The following is a 12,655-nucleotide window of genomic DNA, read 5'->3' as shown; positions in this document are numbered from 1 at the left end:
TCCCTTCATATTGCACACAATATCACTTCTGGTTTCGTTTGATGCTCAAGGTTTGTTTGTATCCTTGCTTTCATTACATTCTAAATTGTGTATGTATATACATTCTAAGAGATTGTGATGTAATGGTGTGATGTAGGGGTTGGTTAATTTGGGGTAATGGCTGAGAGAGGTATGGCGTGTTACGGAGGGCTGAACCGATTGTGTCTCTGTGTGTGTGCTGTTATCAGTTGTGTATGTTGATTTCACCGCAGACTTATATATACGTTGAATATATGTACTGATTAAATGTTTGATAGGCATTACTTAGAAGTTGATGGATGATTTTTATTTACTGTAAAGGCATTGTTTTGGTATGGATCCTTAATAATATCCAATCAGTGTTTGATTGTACGATAACAAGTCCCACTCGTCATTTGTTTCTTAATTGAAATTAGGGGCGGTCGGGTAGCCTAGTGGTTAAAGCGTTCGCTCGTCACGCCGAAGACCAGGGTTCGATTCCCGACATGGGTACAATGTATGAAGCCCATTTCTGGTGTCCCCCGCCATAATATTGCTGGAATATTGCTAAAAGCGGCGTAAAACCATACTCACTCACTCACTAATTGAAATTAATGTAGTGGATGGCGAGTTCAAGCTTCTAATGTTCATGTTTGTTTCGGCCATGCAGGACCCCAGCATGAATGTGTCTGGTGAAGCCAAGGCAGTGGTGAAGAGTGCTGGAACGAGTCCGGATAATGAGCAGGAGCACTTCAAGAAGATCTTCCACCGCAGTATATCGGAGATTTCCTCCGATGATGAGAACAGTCAACAGGGGGCGCAGAACCGGGCCATGGCCAGGAGGAGAAACAACAGTGGAGGAGTCGGAGGTCGGTGGAACTGCGGCAACTTACGACCCCATCTCTGCTGTGTTTAGTGTTTAATGTTGCTTCACATTTGTTTAAACGGGAGTTGATCTGTTAGGGTGAAAAAAACACACCAACTGGACAGTTTTTGAATACACAGACTTTGCTTATTATGATCTTAAAAGGACAACTAATATTAGTTTGTTATAACCGTAGTTTGTTATTAGGATATGTACAGCATACATACAGCCAATGGCCGGGACCAATACATAAGTTTGTTATGTCCATCGGTTCGTTATAAGCACGTTCGTCAGATACGTAGTTTACTATGATCCAGGTGTCATGTTTATCATGTTTTCTGCGGTGGGAACTTATAATAATAGTAACTTAATGAGTGGACAATTTGAAAGTATTGAATCTACATCTATTTCATTTGGCAGTTTTAGGACAGTAAACATTCTCTGACTGGAGACACAATGAGGATCTTCATAGTAATGGTGTGATTTGATGAAAGAAAGACAAGCCAATATTTACTTCAGAAAATTGGATCAATTAAGCTAATAATCATGATAATGTTTCAGAAATTTTGTACAAAATATTTTCACCATTTTTTTCCATATATACAACATATTCTCCTTCATATACATCTTTCAAAAGTAAGGATGAATGTTGTCAAAGAGTACTTGTCATAAAACTAATGTTAACAGGTTTAGGGAATATACAGTTTAAGATACTAAGGCAGCGAACTTCAAGGACCAAAGGTCCTCTAAATTTCTATCACTGCTCTGATACAAAACTGTCAGCATTACAATTAGGCACCACTGGTCCATACAACTTGTCCCCAGCTCATTTCAGACAAGTGAATTATTTACACAATTAGATTTTGGGAGAAAACATTTGGTCCCTCTGGATTTCACACGTTCAGTCGAAAAGACCAGTGGCCATGTCTAACCATGTATTAAGGAGTGTTTAAAGGTAGCCATTGAGCGATATTCAAAGGCTGGAAGGCCTGAAGTAACACATGACTAAATATATCACAATAGAATTCGCTTGCTGCACATGACACCAGTTTTATTATTACAAATCAGACATGTAGAATAACCCAGTGATGCTAAATATGGATTGATAATGTTGGCGTTGTTTTGAGGATAAGCTCGGCTTGGAATAAGATCTTTTGAGAGCTTCCATTAATACAAAAAATACCCTTAATGTGAACAGAGTGTGTACTGATTGGTCCCTGTACTGCAGATGGAGGGATGTCGTTACTGAAGCATCCATCAGCAGCCATGACAAAGCTGATTAACTCTGTGGACCGGAGTGGAGCTCCCTCGGGAAATGGAGAGCGTGCGCTGCAGCGGCCAGTGATGGAGTTCATCATCCAGAGACATGACCTGGACAGTCTGCAGCTGGCCATGAGACAAGCGCTGCGCAAGGCTTCCTGTCGTGTGTTTGCCATGCAGGTGAGATTCTTACAATGCTATTATAATCACATGATCTCTCAATAACTTGTTGTGAGTGGGGTATTTGTGACTATCTATGAATATCATCACATAAGGGTGGTATTTGTAATGATCTACCAATAACTTGTTGGAAGTGGGGTATTTGTAACTTTTCTTTGAATAACATCACATAAGGGTGGTATTTGTAATGATCTACCAATAACTTGTTGGAAGTTGGGTATTTGTGACTTGTCTCTGAATAGCATCACTTAAGGGTGATATTTGTCACTATCTACCAATAACTTGTTGGAAGTGGGGTATTTGTGACTTGTCTTTGAATAGCCTCACATTAGGGTGGTATTTGTCACTATCTACCAATAACTTGTTGGAAGTGGGGTATTTGTGACATGTTTATTATAGCATGTTTGCTACGTGCTGCAGGCTTTCAACTGGCTGCTGCGCAGCGTGGTGCAGCAGGTGTGTCTGCACGACCTGTTCTGGTTCTTCACTGTGTCTCTCATGCCGCCCGTGGATGAGGAGGAAGAGGAGGAGGAGCCGGCCAAGGAGAAGAAGGATGTGAAAAAGGACCAGGAGGTTTGTGCCTACTTATAGTAGTATTTGTAACACCCTGCATTTCCTCACACAACTTCTTATACAACAGCCCTCTACGTGGCGATCATTTTGGTGGCCAAATGCGACTCAAATCTATGTTTGGCGCCATAAATTTATCTACTGCTCCCCACTTGACTACTTAAAAGTAAACATAACTGGTGACAATATTTGTTTAAGATATCTGTTGGCTCCTAAAAACTGAAGTTTGGATCCTAAAATATTCACATCAGGAGCCACTTGGCTCCATAACAAATAAACAATCTTAGAGGGATGTACAATAATCATGTTCTAATAATTTCGCCAATCTTTGTGTGTGTCAAGTGAAGAGTGTTATAAAAGTTGTGAAAGGTTCCACAAAAGATACAGTTTTGATATACCTTGCTCTGTTGTTTACAAAGTGAGTTATAGCTTGATACAGTACTGTTTTGGATAATGTGCTGGGTCACAAATAATCAGGACATGAATTGAGAGTATACGTCAGAAGTGAGACTTGTGTCAGCTCCCTGTCTTCTCTTTCTACAGGACGTGCCTCTGTGTGAACACCCGCTGTCAGACATCACGATCGCGGGGAAAGCTGTGGCCCCCCTCCCCGAGACGTTCCACACCCTGCTACAGACCATCTCGGATGTCATGATGCAGCTACCCCTTGGGTCCTCACTGCAGGTTAGTGGCAGACAGCCCTCACGTAGTTAGTTGTCCCTCTGTGTGTCCTCAAGTCATGATGCAGCTACCTCTTGGGTCCTCACTACAGGTTAGTGGCAGACAGCCCTTACGTAGTTAGTTGTCCCTCTGTGTGTCCTCAAGTCATGATGCAGCTACCCCTTGGGTCCTCACTGCAGGTTAGTGGCAGACAGCACTCACGTAGTTAGTTGTCCCTCTGTGTGTCCTCAAGTCATGATGCAGCTACCCCTTGGGTCCTCACTGCAGGTTAGTGGCAGCCAGCCCTTATGTAGTTAGTTGTCCCTCTGTGTGTCCTCAAGTCATGATGCAGCTACCCCTTGGGTCCTCACTGCAGGTTAGTGGCAGCCAGCCCTCATGTAGTTAGTTGTCCCTCTGTGTGTCCTCAAGTCATGATGCAGCTACCCCTTGGGTCCTCACTGCAGGTTAGTGGCAGCCAGCCCTCACGTAGTTAGTTGTACCTCTGTGTGTCCTCAAGTCATGATGCAGCTACCCCTTGGGTCCTCACTACAGGTTAGTGGCAGCCAGCCCTTATGTAGTTAGTTGTCCCTCTGTGTGTCCTCAAGTCATGATGCAGCTACCCCTTGGGTCCTCACTGCAGGTTAGTGGCAGCCAGCCCTTATGTAGTTAGTTGTACCTCTGTGTGTCCTCAAGTCATGATGCAGCTACCCCTTGGGTCCTCACTGCAGGTTAGTGGCAGACAGCCCCTACAGTGTGATATTGTTGAGATTCCTGTTTAGCAGAGAGACCCAGTATGTCATGCTTGTCATGTGGGGATCAAGCGTCAGACTTCAGTCTTTTCTCAAGCATTTAGCTGACTTGCCATCATATTACTGAAAGGATGTTCAAAGCATTAAACCAACTCACTCACTCACTCGAGTGGTCAGGTTCTCTGACTGGGCTTAACCACATTCCCTGATGATGTTGGATGTTGGTCTTAATATTAACCATTGGTTTGTCTGGTCCAGACATGATTATTTACAGGCTGCTATTAAATGGCTGGAATATTGCTGCGGTATGAAAACCCCCAGCTAGGGAGCAAATTCTGTGCTTGTCGTAACAAGTGGTTAAAATGGGGATGATATGGTCACAATATCTGCTATGTATGAGCTCACTCACTCACTCACCCACTGTCTACTTCTCTACAGAGGATGGGAGTATGTTGCTACTGTCTGGAGTTCACACAGTCGGACCACCAGTTCCTCCATGAGAGTCACGTCTTCAGCAACATCAGCCGCATCCTCAGCAAGTCCGATGAGGAGTCAGAGGAGATCAGTATAGATGCCTCACAGGTGAGTTCAGTAGCATGACAGAGCTACTCTACTGAATTGTGATCTTAACAATACCATGCACTTGCATAATGCTCACTTACATAGAAATAACAAAATCTGTAAATTGTGACTGAATTCTTGGATTGAGTTTTGAAAAAAGCAAACATTTAATAGCCTACATTATTTTTCTTCAGTCTCTATTTACCAATAACTCTTCAGAATGGTTAGATACTAAATTCACACCTACAGGGAAGGAATAGAGATGATTTAAAAAAATTTAAAAACACTTTTAACAATGAACTAAGTCCTTTTTGTTTATAGTTTCATAATTGGTCATAGTCAAAATTCTGTAAACTCTGAAAACAAAGGTTAGAGCATTGTTTTGAAATTTATTTCACTTCATAAAATTGCAATTTTCTGCATAATCTGGTCTAGTCTTTCTCAGTTATTGTAAATCATTTTGTAAGACGAACTTGATGGACCTAGCTATTGTATGATTATTATTCAGGGAAGACAATGGATGATATCGATGTTGGTGAGGACATTATGCTTGACTTTTGTGGCAAAAGTTTGAAACAGTTAACCTTGAATTGTGAATATTTTAGAGTCATTTGTACTCATTTGTACTCATTTATTTTTATTCATATTGTGTTTTTTTCTGTTGAGAAGATTGGGGGAAATATATCTTAACAAGACAATGGGTCATTCTTGAAGTTTTGCAAGCAAAGTTTGGTTTGATTTCTATTCAGTGTTTTCGGTTCGGAATGGTTATGTTCACATTGAAGAAAATTATAGCCAAATATTTCATTACTCTTTGTATAATTCCAAAGCATTCATTTTCATTCTTTTTTATCATCCATGTTTTTGGTCACGACTTGGTCCTTGTCAGGCTTTCCTTGTGGGGCCTAAAGGGCATTCATGGCCCAGTACTGTGCTGAGTTGTGTCCCTTAGCCTTGCCAGGATTTGCTGATCAAGCGTTTGAATTGATTCACCTTGATTAGGGATTTGTTAGACCCATGCCCATGGTCTTGGGTTTCACCAAAGTGGTATATGTCTGAGATCTGTATCAATATGGCTTTCCTTACTTTAAGCTGGCATGCTGTGACATGACCGAAATACTGTTCAAAGCAGCGTTAATCCCAACTGATACACTCACTACTGTGTGGTGATTCCAGGTTAGACCAGGGCCCCGTTCCACAATGCGATCTTAGCGCTAAGACTGTCGTAAGTCTATGTTAAAGTATGGGAGTTCCGATCATCTTACGGCTACGATCGCTTTGTGGAACGGGACCCAGGTCCCTAAAGACCTGTGCTGATCGTAAGAGGCGACCAACTGGATTGGATGGTGACTCAGTGACACGTGTTATGATACCTGGACTGTGGATCACTGCTCAAAATATTGATCACTGGTTCGGTTCAGACTCTGGCCGCCAATGCATAGCTGGAATATTGCTGAGTGTGGCGTTAAACAACAAACAAACAAACAAACTCTCACCAAGTAAGAAGACTTAGCTGACGTTCTGGAATTTACTGAAATATTGTTCAAAGCAGCTTGTTAAGACAACTATCAGTCATAGGGGATTCTGTGTGAGACAACCTGATCCTTTGCACCCTATGCTGTAACAAAAAGTGGGGGTCAGGTGGTCACAATGGCTGCTATGTTTGAATATTTGGATGAGTGAACACCAGCAAAGATAATTTCTTACCTATGATCTCGTTAATTGTGTTACAGTGCCTTGTTCGCAATAATTGTTTTTTTTGTATTATCAACCAATCCTGGAACATGCATGGTTCTTAATGGTGTATTATTGCTGACTTATCACTCTGAGAAACCATCAATACAGTCTTCCAAATCCACATCACCTGGTCTGGATCCACAAAGACCTAAATTGCCTAACATGAAGGGGTTTTAGGATTATTAAGAGCGTTCCTAAAGTTTTTAAATTTACAAATGTCATATTACTCTATTACTAAGCACATTCACCTATTCAACTATTTATGTTTCATGCCCATGAAGATCGGGATCAGATTGGTCTTCAGAACCCCATGCTTGTTGTAAGAGACGAGTAACGGGATCGGGTGGTCAGATTCGATGACTTGGTTGATGCATGTCATCATATCCCAGATGTGCAGATCTATGCTCATGATGTCAATTACTGGATTGTCTGGTCCAGACTCACTTATTTACAGACTTCCATCATATATATATGGGATATTGCTGAAAGAACAAACATTCCCATTTATGTTACATACAGAGCTATTATTGAATTTTAAACTTCAGCGCATTCATTGACTTACTTGAATGACTTGGGGAAAGAAGGCATGTTTTCTGTCTGCATGTTTTGAGAATCACAGTTTCTTAGCTCACCCTGTGTTTCTTGCAGCTGGGTTTCAAGGTGTCCTGTTTGCGGGACTTGACAGCATCAGCAGAAATCAAAGCCTCTAGTCGACAAGCAATGATTGCCAGTCTAACAGGTAACACTCCGATGAAATATACCTACTCATCTCTAGCAAAACTGGGCACACAGGTTGTTCACTCGTCTCTCATCTTGCTGTGCCAGAAACCTGTGATTGAGGATGCAAATGTCTGATTTGCCCTGACTATGTTTCTTGATTTATGTGCCAATACGCCAACTCTGAAAGAGATTGGTGGTTGTTTTGTTTTCAGGGACATTTAACTCCTTATTACTAATGTACACTAAACTCTATGTTATGTTTGTACAAAGTGATGGTTGTAAACACATTTTATGGGAAGGTGAATCAATTTGTTGTTGCCTTTGCTATGTGGAACTTTATGTAACAATGTATAATGTCCTTTCATAAGTTCTTTCACCTGTATGGCACAAGTGGCCTAGTCGTCTGAGGCTCATACAGCTAACATACCCACTGTACAAATCACCCATGCATATTCATTGGGGTCAACAGTCAGGTTCATCAGTGTTCAGCTGTAGGAGGGGCGGTCGGGTAGCCTAGTGGTTAAAGCGTTCACTCGTCACGCCGAAGACCCGGGTTCGATTCCCGACATGGGTACAATGTGTGAAGCCCATTTCTGGTGTCCCCCGCCGTGATATTGCTGGAATACTGCTAAAAGCGGCGTAAAACCAAACTCACTCACTCACTCACTCAGCTGTAGGTTCTGTGAGGTACAGGTGTGTTTGTGTGTGTTGTTGCAGATAATTCCACAGAAACATTTTGGGAGAGTGGGGATGAAGATCGGAACAAGCTGAAGCTGATTAACATCACCTGCTCCAACAAGTCCGACCCAAGGATGGTGTATGCTCACATCGACAACACAAGGGATATTGGGGTAGGAGTTCTCATCTTTGTGATGTTGTTTGAAGTGTCTGCCCCAAATTACATGGCCACCAGTTATTGGAAGCTTTACCTCTTTGCCAAGAATTTACTAGAAATAGATTAGGGTTGTGCAACATGACTGTATACCGGTATATTACAATATGTCCGTCAGCAATACACGTATCGCAATACAACCCTTGAGTATTGATATTTTCCAGTACAGACTCAGAAGAATAAATATATCATTATAGAAATTATATCTACTATCTTGAGGCATTTGGATGGATGGGTTCCTATCTAAACCATGTAAACAGCACACGCTTCACGCTGGTTACATAATATTCCATATTGCTGACACAATAGGTAGGCTCGTTATCTGAAGTCTGGATTATTGAATAAAGAAGTACCATTTGAACAGTACGAATATATATTGGGCCCAAATACGTATTTCCATATGTACCGGTATAGCCCTCAGTATTGCGATATTTTGCAATATGATTTATGTGCCAATTTGCCAACTAAACCCTAAAAGAGATTGGTGGTTGTTTTGTTTTGACAGGAACATATATCTCTATTACTTATGTACATTTAACTCTATTACTTTTGTACAAAGTTATGGTTGTAAACACATTTTATTGGAAGGTGAATCAATTTGTTGTTGCCTTTGCTATATGGAACTTTATGTAACAATGTAATATCCTTTCATAAATTCTTTCATCTGTATGCCAAAATGTTATCATGAAAGTCTTGCGATAGTGACGCGATAATATCACACAAGTACCTTCAAAGTGGCGTGAAGATGGCTAGATGTATCTCAAAAGTGGTTTTATCACAAATAAAGACACAGTAACCTTGTGTAATACCGTGATGCTCCCACAGTATTGGCTGGACAATTTCATAATAATAAGTAACCCATGAAGATTCTGGGTAAAATAGGTCTTCAGCAGCTCATGCTTGCTGTAAAAGGTGTCTTTTCTTGTCGTAGGAGGCAACTAATGGGATCGGATGGTCAGGCTTGCTGACTTGGTCGATGCATGTCATCGCCTCCCAATTGAGTAGATCGATGCTCATGATATCAATCATTGGATTGTCTCGTCCAGATTTGATTATTTACAGACTGCCATCATATAGCTGGAATATTACTGAGTGTGGCGGTAAACAGCAAACATAATAATTATAAACCAGGGAAAGTTATTTATGAAATTTAACAAAATAACCAACTGTAATTCTAATAAGATGGGTTGGTTTACTCTGTCCAGAACAAGGTGTCTGTGGTGAACTTCAGTGCAGGAACCTGCCCAGAAGACATGAAGAAAGTCAGACAGGTAGGAAACAATCCCATGGACATGTTGCTGATGTTGAATTGAACACATGAAATGAAGGATGTTGTGATTGAGTTTGCTTGGTCAAGTGAGACATAATTTAGCACACAGGGGGAAAACATAGTTTGCATGGACTTTGATTTCATGTTTCTAGATCTGTCAGCACGCACTCACTCACTCACTACTCACTCACTCACTCACTCACTCACTCACTCACTCACTCACTCACTCACTCACTCACTCACTCACTCACTCACTCACTCACTCACTCACTCACATGCTTTAGTAGTGATGTTAGTAATATTCTGAAACTAATCATCATGATAAAGGTACAAGCACCTACACTGGAATGTCACACTGACAGAATATAAAATGCAGTTGAAATCTATAACTCAATTCTGTCTCATTGGTTACCAACACATGGACTCTGAAAATATACCATCAAAGGGATGCCAGTGAAAAAGCTGGACACTTTGTACAGGACTTGTCAATCTGGATGACAAGCAGTATCATGAGTATTGTGAAGATATGTGACGTCATCACTGCCGTGGGCTCTGTGTGAAGGGAATAGCCACAAAACTAGTTGAAACAACTTCTTCTTCAGCTGTACCTCACACAGCTTCATCTTTCTGTAAAAAGATCATCAGTAAATGCAATAAAGAGTAATGCAGGATAAGTTAAAAAATGTGCTTTCTTGTAAAAATCCCGAAGTAGAGATGAGGATGTTTGAGGATCAGGTTGACACATTGATAAAGATGGTGTGTGTTCAGGTGGAGCTGGAGCCACGCCATGTGGGCTGGGTGAGCTGTGCCTTGCAGGAGACCCAGTGTCGCCACCTGCAGGTGGAGCTGAAGGGCTCTGACCAGAGCCTCCGTGTGCGCCAGGTCAAGGTGCTGGGCAGCCAGGAGGATGAGGATGTGTATCTCCCGGTCAAGAAGACTGCGCTGGACCTGCAGGAATACAACTGTGAGGCGGAGACACTCCGGGTCTTCAGGATACTCACCTCACAGGTACTACAGAGTTGTTTCCCTTAGGTGTAAATTGTTATTTGAAAAAGCTTCTCTGCTTGATTGAACTTTAATTGACATTTCTTATAATGAAGGTTAGTGATATGTACTCCAGAAACGATATCCATTTTGCTTTTTCAAGATTTTTTTATTTTGGTGAATTCAAAATATTATTTATATTTTTTTATTATTATTACATTTTGAACGTGTCAAATTAATTGGTTGATAGTAGATCTGTAAACTGAACCATAGATAACTGGACGCTTTGAAACTTTTCTTTGGCAGTTTCAGACCTGAAACCTAGGTTCTGATAACTGGACAATTCTTTGAGATTTACCTGAATCGCATCACCAGCCATGCTTTTCTGTCGCGTGTAGGTGTTCGGTCGGCTGATCTTCACGGAGAAGGAGAACGACGATGACATGGAGGGGAAGAAGGATGTGTCGGATGCTCTGGATGTGGACAATGACCTGAAGGAACACATGGTGGGAATACTCTTCAGTCGCAGCAAGCTGTCTCACCTACAGAAACAGGTAGGGCTGAGGTCTGCAGATGTGTGGATGGCATCAGTCTCATGGACTGACTTGTGATATATATTACTTTGGTAGTGTCATAGACAATACAGCAAATTTCTTGGATGTTTTCTTTGATAAACTGTTACTTTCCTTTACGCACATTATTATTGTTCTCCATTTGATTCACTGTGAGGTCTATATTAGGGGTTTTCAGCATTGTTACATGGTTATATAGAGTTGCACCCCTTAGACTACCAGGATCTGCTGATTGTGGGTTTGAAATTTCAAATTTGTCACATTTGTGCTTCTTTGTCTGTCAGCAACTGTGATAAAACTGAAATACTTTTCAAAGTTGTATGATAGCACCTAACCCCTTGATGTCAATTTGTAAGCCTCTAATTTCTCGGATCAGTTGACTAACCAGTGCTTTAAGCTTGGGTTTACACTGGGGTACAAAGAGTGAAGTCTATTCTTTGTGTGCCTACATTTAATTTGTTATTTTGCTATGTGATTACAACAAAAGCGGGTGTCTAAAATAACCGCCTGCCTGCCAGCCCCCGGGTGCTAACTTTTCTGTCAGGCTTCATGAAATTTTCCTCACGACAATCTGGCAGATAATCGTAAGATTACTTACGTATTCAGTTTAATCATAACTCCTTGTAGATTCTCTGGTAATTGTTTGGATTTTTTCAACTGAATCTGGATTTGTCTCCTATTTTTGTGAGTGATTTATCAATATTTATGATGTCTAAATGCGGGCAGATAGCTTTCTAGATGGGCAGGCAACATTTTGTGGGTCACCTGCCTGGATGTCTTGTTGGGTTTTAAAATTATTTCAAACACTGGTTACCTTGTGTGTGAATGCTTTTCTCCCAGGTGTGTTCCCACATCGTTCAGGGAATCAGGAAGGAGGCTGCTCGTATCCGGGAGGAGTGGGAGGGGTCTCTCACACACGTCACTCGGGAGGTCCTGGATATTGACAGGTACGACCTCTAGGCTTATACAGTACATGTAGGTCTGTAGGGTAAACAAGGGGCCAGGTAAGTCTCCTACCACTACAGGAGAGCGGAAGGTCCGGGGTTCGATCCCCAGCCATGTCATACCAAAAGACGTTAAAAGATGGTACTTGTTGTTACCCTGTCTTGCGCTCGGCATTAAGGGGCTAAAACAAGGACTGGTCGGCTCGGAGTCAGTATACTGTGTCTGAGTGGGGTATTCATGTTAAACTGCGGCATGGTATCTCAGTGAGCTAGCACTATAAATCGGCATCAGTCTGGACTAGTACAAGCAGCCACACAAACACACACACGTATAATAAGTGCAATAATCTTGGACGCGACGTTAAACCCCATTTCACCTCACCTCACCTACCACTACAGTGTTAGCCTTGGGAGAGGATGGACGGGTCATAGTCTTAAAAGTTGCTGCAATTTTTTGTGCATAGTTGTGTCCCTTTGGCTTGCCAGGATCCTATGATCATGGATCAAAATCCCAGATTGGCCCTGATTATGTTCTTTGGTTTGTCGGCACCACACACTAACCACCGACCTTCCATCCTCCGGGCAGACGCTCTGTCCACTACACCACAGAGGTGGTCCTTCAAGACCATGGAAGATATGACCTTGACCTATATTTATGGTTGCTTACAACAAGAAAATTACAAATGATGCTCCT

At 41.7% G+C, this 12,655-nt stretch overlaps 1 protein-coding gene across 1 annotated transcript in view; it reads left to right on the top strand.

The window, feature by feature from the left end:
* The window catches only part of LOC139449803 (E3 ubiquitin-protein ligase MYCBP2-like), a 129,005-nt gene that overhangs the window by 98,737 nt on the left and 17,613 nt on the right, over positions 1-12,655 (top strand). Inside the window, exons 65-75 of the mRNA XM_071231339.1 lie at positions 668-866; positions 2,091-2,302; positions 2,723-2,875; positions 3,416-3,556; positions 4,720-4,863; positions 7,228-7,318; positions 8,017-8,150; positions 9,397-9,462; positions 10,230-10,469; positions 10,844-10,999; positions 11,858-11,964. Coding sequence (XP_071087440.1) covers positions 668-866; positions 2,091-2,302; positions 2,723-2,875; positions 3,416-3,556; positions 4,720-4,863; positions 7,228-7,318; positions 8,017-8,150; positions 9,397-9,462; positions 10,230-10,469; positions 10,844-10,999; positions 11,858-11,964 — 1,643 coding nt within the window. The remainder of the gene's footprint in view (positions 1-667; positions 867-2,090; positions 2,303-2,722; positions 2,876-3,415; positions 3,557-4,719; positions 4,864-7,227; positions 7,319-8,016; positions 8,151-9,396; positions 9,463-10,229; positions 10,470-10,843; positions 11,000-11,857; positions 11,965-12,655) is intronic.

This window comes from Haliotis cracherodii, unplaced genomic scaffold (assembly GCF_022045235.1).
Source record: "Haliotis cracherodii isolate W230 unplaced genomic scaffold, xgHalCrac1.p SCAF_8, whole genome shotgun sequence".
Taxonomy (NCBI): domain Eukaryota; kingdom Metazoa; phylum Mollusca; class Gastropoda; order Lepetellida; family Haliotidae; genus Haliotis; species Haliotis cracherodii.
The sequence above is the reverse complement of the archived record's forward strand: the minus strand, read 5'-3'. Positions and strand labels throughout refer to the sequence as shown.